At 44.4% G+C, this 10,889-nt stretch overlaps 1 protein-coding gene across 1 annotated transcript in view; it reads left to right on the forward strand.

The window, feature by feature from the left end:
• The window catches only part of CCND2 (cyclin D2), a 33,922-nt gene extending 26,986 nt beyond the window's left edge, over positions 1-6,936 (forward strand). Inside the window, exon 5 of the mRNA XM_059816793.1 lies at positions 6,781-6,936. Coding sequence (XP_059672776.1) covers positions 6,781-6,936 — 156 coding nt within the window. The remainder of the gene's footprint in view (positions 1-6,780) is intronic.
• The last annotated feature ends 3,953 nt before the right edge of the window (positions 6,937-10,889 follow it).

Below are 10,889 nucleotides of genomic sequence, written 5' to 3' on the forward strand. Positions count from 1 at the left end.
TAGTCCTGGAGCGCGGAGCAGTCAGGACTGAAGATCCCAGCGCAAAGCGAGAGCCTGTTGGTTGAGTTGAGTGGGATGCCTCCCCTAAGAGCTTGCCAATGGCATTTTCGTAATAGCATTATCAACACCAGTCTAAAACTGGAAGCTGAGGGCAGTATAGGGCATATATATTATAGAGGTGTTGAAAAGTTTGGGAAAATGAATTACGTACGATATTCTGCAGGATCTTTCCTAGTGCTTGAGCTTTCTTTCAAGATTGTCACGTGCGCAAATTGAAATCCTCAATTACTGTTGACTTGAATAAGTAGATCCTGCCATAGGCCTGCTGATTCCTCCTTCCACTCATTTTCACTGCCAGCATTTCCATCGCAGCCACCAGGGCACTCCTCGTCAACCACGCAAAAGCATTGCTTTTCCTTCAAATGCATTTCAAGTGTGCTAGTAAAATCACCAAGGGATGACAAAGTTTCAGAAAAAAAACACCCAAAGAAACCCCAAAATTAATAGCCTTTTTAGTTCTGTACCTGCTAAAGTAAAAATAAAACTATGGAATGGAAAGTACCTGAACTATTTTAATCATTAGAACTACTAGACCATATAGAAGAATGGGGAAGTTGATCCATGTGACACACGCTTAAAAACTTTTTTATAAAAACAGCAAAGGCAACCCTACAACGTTGTGAAGGAATGGCCCAGTCGCTGTATGGCAAAATCTCTAGGGCCATTACTTCAGGGCGTTATAGTATTCTTTCGAGGAAGATTTGCTGAAAATGGTGCAATTCATATTTTTTTCTTTGATATGTTTTTTAAAGCTTTCATTTTCTATCCGGTGCTGTCTAGAGCTTGCAAAAGGAAAGTCCACCAGTAAAATATGTACACGCGCAGCAAATCCACACGAAACTTGGAGTGGTTAAAAACACTGCATCTTGGCAAGGCCAGGCAGACTGTCCTGATAGGGATTTTGTATTTTTTGTGTTGCGCCACTTAACTTTGGATTGACAGAAGGTTCCAGTGAAGCAAATAGAAGTGGTAGCCCCACCTGTAAAATAAGCCACTTGCTGTATCACACTGTGATAACTGGGCTGATAAGATACTCATAATAAATTCATTTTTTTCCTTTCACCCCTGAGATTACCATCCAGATGGTGTACTTCATACGTCTTAAAGCTAGTTGTGGACTGAGACAGTGGTTCAAGCGCACAGCTAATGTGCTTTTGGGATTTTTCATGTAAGAGTACAAGCACTTTGGCCAGGTGTAAACTTCTGCCAATTCCAGTTTATTAAAAAAGCCAGTGACAGGTTTAGTTGGCATCTCATCTGGCATAAAGCACGTTGCTGAGATCTGGCCGCACCACACTGACATTGTGCCGCGCCAGGTATCATCTGCTGTCCCGCAGCTACCACGGTGAGTAAAAACCCATGGTGTGATCTGGATACCTCGGCAGAAGTGGTGGTGTGGGCTTTTGTGTGATCTTCAGCAAACCAGGGTGGTTGGGTAATGGTGGGGTAGTGCCCAGAGACAGGATTAACGACTGCACAGCCACAGCCTCGGGTGGTCGAGTTTGGTGTATCTCCATCATCAGTACTGGAGAGTTTGGGCTGCATCTGCTGGTGTGGTCCAGCTCGTTTTGCTGCATGACCGAGGTTCACTCAGGAATCTGGCGTTGGGTTTTTTTTTCTCAATAGATTTTGACTGTAGAACCCGACAACCTGCAAAATAAAAAGTTTCACCATTTTTGGTTTGTGCTGGCCAGGCAATTTCAGCTCCTGGATGGATGCTTCATAGGCAAGATTAATGAAACAGAATGTATTACTCAGACTAATAAAAACCTGAGTTTTAGTACGCAAATAGCAACACTGTTTTATGCTGAATGCAAGACTCTGGTCATTTTACCATAGTGTTCTTTGTTTTAAAGAATTCAGTGGTACATTATTTTAAGTTCAGAACGTAAGTGTAGACCAGAGCTAACACATGACAGAATAAATACGTCAGTGGCTTGTGGATCCCCATATGAAATAAAATCCATGCAAACCGTGACAATTCCAGTCCGTGCCACTTTATTGGTTTTATGTACCAAATTAAGACATCAGAAATGACCCATTTCTCTATAGGATTACCTAGAGATTTTATCCTCTTTATACATTAAATAAAGCGTCATATTGACTGTCAGAAGTTTGTATAATAACGATGTAAATAATCATATATAAGGGTGTTTAGAAACAGACAAAGTTGGCTCCAGACGCTCAGGCTGTATGTTCCGCGTGTCACCACCCTTCCTTCCCCAAGCCTGGCTGCAAGGAAATTGCCTCATTAAGCTCTCCAGTCTGAAGCTGCCTGTAAAAAATCTGGCTTATTTTCAGAAGGACATAGTGTTTTGAAATTGTGCACCACTGTGCTTTAAAAGAAGAGATTCTTAAACCAAAAATAAAGTGCATTACGAGTGTAGTCTGTTACAAGAGTCCCCAAACTGGTGCCCCTGCTCTTTCTTCCATTTGAAAATGACTTGACCCTTGAAGGGACTTGCTGCCATTGCCCTCTCACAAACAGGTGAATGCTTACAACAGACCTAAAACCCGCCCAAGCTAGTAACGGAGGATTTTCTTTATCCGAGTTTCTGATAGCTTTTGCCTGATCAGTACGTCAGAAGAAAGGCTGAGGAATTTGTCCAGCTCCCATCGTTAAACAAGCAATTCCGGTATTAGGAAATCACTAAGCCCCCAGTAATACAAGAGCAAGCCCCAGGTATATAAAATGTTTACCTGGTTAAACAAAAGTACATATTCTTACCTTAAAAAAGTTAGCTTTGCCAGCAACAGCAGGAAAGTGGCAACAGAGAGGGAAGCCCTTCTCCTTACCTTTTGCTACAAGGAAAGGAAGAACCCGATGAGGTGAGGCATGCTAAACTCTTGCTTATCTGCCCTGGATCTCATCACCAGAAAATCCACTGTGCTTACATTTTGTTGCATCTTTTAAGGCATTTGCCTCAGTCTCTCACTTCCCCGGCTTCCTGCTCCGCTCCAAGCAAGCTCAGACACTGAAGCTTCCCTTCTCCCCCAGAGCGGGAGGCCAGCAGACGGCAGTCCCCAGCCCATGGGAGTGCAGGTGGGGACAGGCAGCTGCCCAGTGCTCTGCCTGCCAGGCAGCTCTGGGAGGCCTGGGTTTAGCCGTCCTCCATCAAACCCCGGCTCTAATGAAGCCGATGAATGAACCATGTGTTTGGTAACTCTGCAGTTTTTTTGCCACATGAGGAGTTTTGCAGCGTGGGGCGCTGGGAGAGGCAGTGGGTGCTGGTGTGGGGATGGAGACGGGGATGCAGCCCAGCGTGGGGCTACCCAGGGCCACAGCCTGGGTGCTGGGATGAGCTGGTGTCCTGTCTCGGGGCAGGGAAAGCAGTGAACCAGGCACGCAGAGACTGGTATACTGATACTCCCTGCATTCCGCTGAGTTGACTTGACGTTTCAGGTGCTCTGTGGTTCTGAGCCCCAAGGTTAGTCCCTGGTTGCAAATCATTGTGATTATGCACTGGCTGTGTTGGTGCCCATGAGATACCTCTGATCTTCCAGGAGCATCATTCCTGCTCACAGAATATCAGGATGAATTACAGGAGTGATGGAGATCAGAGCATGTCCCAGAGGCGGCTACAAAGAGCTTGGGGTGATCTCTGCAATGTATCTGATGCAGGAGTCATTCCAGCATATGGGCAAGTACTGGTGTGACCAAGGGCAGGATGCAGCACTCCCTCGCTGTCCTGTGGGCTACGCTGGTGCCTGCTGGAGCTCAGGAGCAGCACACAGTGCTCCATGAGACCAGGAGCCTACAGCCAGTCCCCTGAACGCAGTGTTCAGTGCTCCTCAGGCCATCTTAAACAACCCCGCTGTGTCCCAGCTTCCTTTGACATCACGCTTCATTTGTATTCTGGCTCTGCACCAGTGGTGTGGCACATACGTACCGTTTTTCCTACAACCTGGTTTCCAGAGGAGGGAAATGTGGGTGCCTGGGCTGGCAGGAACTCCCGTGCACCCCTGCAGGGACCCTCCTGTGCTCAGCCGGGCTTAGATGCAAACAGGGATGGCAGTTGCCTTCCTCCAGAGCACAGCCTTCCTGCAGAGCACAGGATCGTAAGGGCTTTGAATGAATGCAATACGCAGTTTTCTGAGCCATGTATCTTGGCTAACCTTGGGCTGCATTTCTTGAGGGTATCAAAAGGTATCTGACCCCCCCTCCATGTGCCATGCTGAATCCTAGTTACACTTAATCTTCTCAAAAAAATACAATTGGAAAATTTGGTTAAGAGCTGGCTAATGTTCGTCAAATTAGCTGCTTTCCTTAACCCTTTCCTTGGACATAGCAGCGCTTTTTTTGTTGTGGTTTCTCCCCTTCCATAAACAAGCCAGCCTGAGGCAGAGGGTAAAGTTTAGCTCCAGTGACTGAGACTTGGGAAAGTTGCTAGCAGTGAGAAGCATTGCTTATAGTGGAGCTTCGCTGGGGTAGGTACGGTACGGCTTGCAATCCAGTTAAGTTGACCACAGCTCCTTTTTCAGGGGCAGTCCCACAGTCCCCGGCTCTTGGGACAAAAGGCGAACACGGAGAAGGCTCGGTCAGCCCGCTGCACGCACACGATGTTGCAGCAGAGGTTTTTCATGTCGCCATGCCCCGTACTCTGTTTCACTGTGGTGTTACCGTGCTGAGGGAACAAACTCCTGAGTCAGATTGCACACAGGTAGCCCAGATACTCAGGAGATTTCGATGACATCTCTCTCTGGCTTTAGCTGATGTGATCCACATCACTGTGCAAATTTTTGCCTCTTAATACAGCCAGCGTCTCATCCAGCCCCTTTTTCCTGGGTCAGTTTGAGAAGCCGTCCCTCACGGCCTGTCTTTGGCAGATGCACCTTCAGAGAAAGGTTGTGATGCTTCATTACATTAAGCAGGACAGTTTCACAACAAGGAGAGGACATGATATTGCAGCTAGCAGCTGCTGGCCAGTAGCCAAGAAAAATGGGTGTTCGTGACCCACCCTAGCTAATTGTGCCCATCACGAACGTAAATGTCGTCAGCGGAACAGATACTCTGCATTTGACGTGTTTTCCCAGTCTGGCTAGGATGACAAATTAAACCTCCACACATGAATATTTCAAACTCTCTTGAATAACCTGGTATTGCATGGAGAAAGCGGGCGTTGTTGGTCAGAGCCCAGCTCCCTGGCCTTGCAGTGGCATCGCATGCTCGGTTCCCGGGCTGACACCAGCACCCGTGGGACCCCGTGGAGGTCAGTGCCCAACTGTGCTCTTCAGTTTCCCTGCCCAAAAGTGGGAATGGCGATACCGGGCCTCACCAGTCCTGCCAGATGCTGCCAGGGCTCTGATTAAAATACTCTGCTGTAAAACTGCTACCGAAAACTGCATTTCTCTGCTGCCTGAAGTCTTTGGGAGGGACCCAGCCCTTAGGCGGACCGAGGCTTCGGTGAGGTTACAGCATTGCTACCATTTCCAGTATTGTAGAAGGACTCCACAGGGCTGCTTTTAGAAAAACCCGTTTATTGTAGCACCACCTGCTCACCTACACAGTGTGGTATTGATACTCTCACCGTCCCAGCACACTGCACGTAATTGGCATTGTGCTTATGCAGTCGTGGCTTGGGTTTTGTTTTTCAGTTTCTGCCATAATCGAGTGTTTGTCAGTGTTTTCTCACATGTCTTTATTTTTAAATAACCATATTATTTGGTCTTCCAGCGTATTATCAAGAATGTGGAACATCCTGTAATATTTTAATGGTCGTCTTTGTCACCGTGTCTGGTTTAAGTGTGGTGAATCCCTCGCATCTGTTTATTTATACTTCATGATTGTTGCGGGACTCCTAATGTACAGGACTCCCAAATTTGTGTTGCTCTACTGTATCCTGCTCTTTCTCCAAATGTTGTGTAGTATAATTTGTAATGGAGTACTCTCTGAGGCTTGGCTGTGCATTTTTTACTTACATCTTTTTCTAGTAGCTGTCCTTGCTTTAATGTCTTCCATAAATTATTGCCAGTAACTATTCCTGGGGCTGTTAAAACAGTCCTGCTCTCAGAGTGAAGGTGTGGGAGCGTACCCTACTCCTCCTTCTCAGCTGCTGAAATCACTTTTCTCCTCTGGAATGCGCTCAGAGAATGATAACGGCTGTGTGTTTGGGGCTGCATCGTTCGTTCCCCTTGCGTGAATTTTCACAGATAAAGAGACCCTTCTTTTGCCTTTGCCTTGGGGACCTAAACGCGTGACGGCTAAAAACTCAGCGACAGAGCACTGCGCTTTTTCAGGGACCTCAAAACTTCTCCTTCACTTTGATTTACCATCAATTTGCTTGACAGTAAAACTGAAGTGCCTCTGTCTGTGTGACTTTGGTGTAGCACATGGTGGTTATTTCAGGAGAACAATGCAGCTTTTTTGTAGCGAAGACCCACCCAAGTCGCTTAACCCTGCTTAGGAGAATGCAAAAATCCATACACCCCACCCTTCGTTTTTTGCAACACTTTGGGTTCCTGCTGAAGAAGACCACACAAATGAGCAAGAACAGGTGAAATATGAAGATTGGAGAGTCTAAGAAATACAGCATTAGCGTTGTTAAACCCAGGGAGTTTGTACACAGGGATTACCTGTGAGAATTCAAGGTCATTTTCTGTCACAGCAGACACTCCTCAGGAATACCAGCATGATGCTCTTCCAACTTCTGCTAGCTCAGTAAAGAAAAAAAAACACCCTATCATCTCCACTAACAGCTCTATTTGTTTTTTATCCTCTAGGACTGCCTTAAAGCTTGTCAAGAACAGATCGAGGCGGTGCTAGTAAACAGCCTTAGGCAAGTCCGGCAGCAGCAACAGCAAAGCAATCCTTCCAAGACGGTGGATGAACTGGACCAGGCCAGCACTCCCACAGATGTGAGAGATATCAACCTGTGAGGACATCGGCACAGAAAGTCACGCTTGCTCCCCCAGCCCTTTTATTTTTGTTACTATTTTTAGAGTGAATTTTTTTTTTAATCTGCTCCCACATAGAACGTATTTAAAGCTCTTTTAGGTAAAAAAAAAAAAAAATACAAAAACTGAATAATGAAAAAAAAAAAGCATTTGGTGCCTGTGATGTTCTACAGAAGGGAATCCCACAATATATTTGGTAATTGCTATTTGATTATGTATCAGTGATATTAAATGCTTATAAAAGCATACAAAGTAGCTAGATAAATGTAAGCCTGCATTTGTGGGAACAAAGTAGAGTATACTTGTCTGTGTATTATGACCTAGTGCATACACCCCTTTTTTAGATTTAAGAAAGGAATCGTGTGTGCGGTTTTATGGCTTGACTAGATTGCAAAGCAATAGAATAAGGGGTTTAGGGCAAAGTGGGAAAAGATCCCTGAAGCAATTGAACCATTTTGAATGCAGAAGAGATTTGCTGATCTGTCACCTCTGTTATTAGTCAGAAGTGTTTGTTGGATCTCTGTATGTTAGTTTTGTTTACTCTTGCTGTCTGTGGTAGCTGCTACCTAAGAAAGAAGATGCTTTATTTTGCCAGCCAGAAGAGCAGGTGGTTTTTTTGTTGGGTTTTTTTTTGGTTTATTTTTCTTTTTTTATTTTTTTTTTCAAATTCCCCTCTCCCCTCTTGACTTTTTCTACTTTTCCTTCAGAAATGGTTCATTCTAAACACAGCAGCATCTTTGGCATAAGGGCAATTCCGTTTACCCAACCGTGGGCCAAGCCAAAGTTACCGAGTGTTCCCGTTAGATGGGGGAAATGCACCAATTAATTCCGACCAGTTGGCTAATCAGACCGCCTCCGACCTTTGGATTGCAAGACGCGGTGGATCATCTGTGAAAAGCATTATATTCCTTTACAGTGCTAATGCTTCACGTCAATGTTAACTCTTGGCAGCTCCTTAGCTTGGCCATAAAGACATTTAAATGATGCTCTGCCCATCTTCCTTTGTAACATATCCTCACTGGGTTAAAGAAGATGAGATTTGGTTTGATCCCTCTTCTACCTACCCATCTTCCCCCACTGCCCCCGCACACTTTTTCAGCATTTCATTAACTGTATTGATCCACAGTGAGCGTTTTTGTAAACCATTTCATTCGAAAAGCACTTTGAAAATTGTTCCTAAGGGATTAAATGAGATGGTTTATGATGATTTTGCCGAGAAAAAAAAAAAAAAAGGAAAAAAAAAAGAAAAGGAAAAAAAAAGAAAAAAAAAGAAAAAGTCACAAAAGCAAAGCGTATAGCTTTTTATAGTCAATATTTTCCAGTATCTGGTGTACTTGGTTAGTTGCGGTGTTGCTGGAAATACCAACACCTGCTTCAGATGACATTCCTGTCATGACATTCCGGATAAAAGCCTGACAATTTGTATTGTTCAGTGTCACAGAAGGATCTTAATACCACCTGCATGCTTATCTATGGACAACGAAAGAAAATTGCTGGTGCAAAAGACACGAGTGGTAAACATCAAGGTGTGTGACTTGGAGTTTTATTACAAAGGTGTATTCAGTGTACTTGAATTTATTTTTCTGCTCCATCTTTAATGAAGAGGCATTTAGATGGCAAAGGGGTTGGAGCAAATTTTTTTTCTTTTTTTTTTTTTTGCACAATTGTATTAACAGTTTGCAAATATACAGTATGAAGCTGTTGGTTGAAATGTTAATGTTCGCATTTTTAAGACAAAAATCCAGAAAGAACATGCTACTTCGAAGAATATTATATGAATGGACTCAGCCGTATTTGGCTAGATGAGGGTAGAAAATGGAGTAAGATTCTAAGGTTTTGTTGTTTTTTTGGTTTTTGGGGGTTTTTTGGTTTTGGTTTTTTTTTTTTTTTTGCGCTGCTAAGAAGCTATGATTTGTTTCATTCTTATTCACATTAACAGTACTTAGCTGTATTGTTTCACTGAGTGTGCTGCTATTTTATAAACATTTTTATAATATATTATTTTACTGCTTAAATTTCAAATCCTGAAGTAGATGGTTAAGTGGAGATATGATGAGTTCTTTGATTTACTGGAAATGCCCTGTACAGTTTTTTTTTTTCTTAATAGCGTGTTCATGATTTTTTTTTTATTTTATTTTATTTTTCCCTTCTTTCTTTTTTTTTTTTTTCCTCCTTCCTTCCTGATCACATCCTGCAAAGACGGTATACTTACCTCAGGTTTACTGGACAAAACAGAAATGGTTCCCATTTTCACAATACCTCACAACGTGACAGTTTGGGTTTTTCCTCGGGGCCCACGCTCCGGCCGCGCCGGGGAAGAGGTTGCAGGCAGCCGGGGCGCTGGCTCCCTTTCCGTCTTCGGTATCCTTTTCATAGTGGAAAAAATACATTGACTCTCCGCCGGCAGCTTCGCCGGAGCAGGTCCGTGTTTCCCAAAACCGGTGGTGGGGACAGCGTTGTTCTCACCACCGTCACCTCCCGCCTTCATGTTCCACGTTGGGAGCACCTGAAGTTCAGCGACAGTGTCTCTCCTGGAGGAAAAAATAGTTAATTTTGCAGAAGCAAGACTCCGGAGCTGCGTGCAGCATACGTATGACAGATCAGATCATTCCCTGACAGCCCTCCTGTGCAAGAGCTCTTTACGTTAGCCAGCGTGGCTTCACGGGGAAGCGTGCAGGAGGGTCCCTGGATGGTGGGATGCCCTCTCTGCGCGCTGGGCTGTGGCACGGCTGCCCACAGCGAGCGTAGGCACGGTGTCCATCGCGCTTGCATGGTTTGCTCCCCTCCGTGCTGTAGGGAGTAGTACTTAGGGTGCCTGCCCCTGATCTTCGTCCCACCTCCTGCGGTGCCCAGGTCCCGTGCAGGGATCCCCTACTGCAGCATCGTTCCCCCTCAGGGCTCCGCAGCACTGACCGGGAAAGGGGGTGAGGTCCATCAACAAGGTTGGCTCCTCGCCCGGCGGTTGGAGGGGCGAGGAGTGGGCAGCCCTGCTTCCTCGCAGGGACCCGGGGAGTAAGGTGTCCTTGGCTGCAGTGACGTACTCAAAAAATACTAACCGCCTGGTTACACAGGCATCGTACATCCATGTACATACGTACATCCAACATGTACTGTGTTGGAAGTCTGGAAAACCTAGAACTTGAGCATTTTCACGGTAGCATTCAAAATTAAAATACTGCATATACTCCTTTTTAACAGATGTTAAAAAAATGAATACTACTGTTGCAAATGAGTGAGATTTTTTTCCCTGAATTGCAGAAATCATAAACCTTCCTGTTGATTAATTAATAAAGATACCTTGCTGATTATACCTTCACAAGTGCCAATGGATTGGCACAATTGCTGAAAGCATTTCTCTCTCAGCTTCCTATGGATGGTACTTTGATGATCTCCCCCTCTCTCCCGTTACTGTAGTGTAGGAGCACCTCGTAATCAATTTATTTATATTCCCAATGTGCTTGTGAAAGAGAAAAATACTATTAATCCCATGTCAATAATTTATGCTTGAATAATCGGACGGCTCTTAATTACTCAGCAAACCACCTGGCCACTGGATTTTTTCCACTATGTTTATTACCATGTTCTCATGTACCTCAGAAATCACTCTCGGTTGCACAGTTTCTGTTCTCAAACTTTTTTTTTTTTTTTTTTTTTGCTTTATCGAGTGTGATGCCATATCAAGTCAACGTTATTCTCTCACAATGTGCTCTTTAAGAGGTGTGGATGTTTATATGGTCAGGGGATGCTAGAAAGTGCGGTAGTAGACATGATCAGTGTAAACAAATGTATTTAGAAAGTATGCGAGGTTGTTTTCGATGGATAAGACTCTGATACAGTGTAGTCTTGATTACCTTTTAAAAGGTCTTCTTTGTTCAGTGTTGTCATTTTTATTAATAACCTGTTGTTTTGACTAGTTTAAAGATGGTTCTAAGAAA

Source organism: Gavia stellata, chromosome 4, assembly GCF_030936135.1.
Source record: "Gavia stellata isolate bGavSte3 chromosome 4, bGavSte3.hap2, whole genome shotgun sequence".
Classification (NCBI taxonomy): Eukaryota; Metazoa; Chordata; class Aves; order Gaviiformes; family Gaviidae; genus Gavia; species Gavia stellata.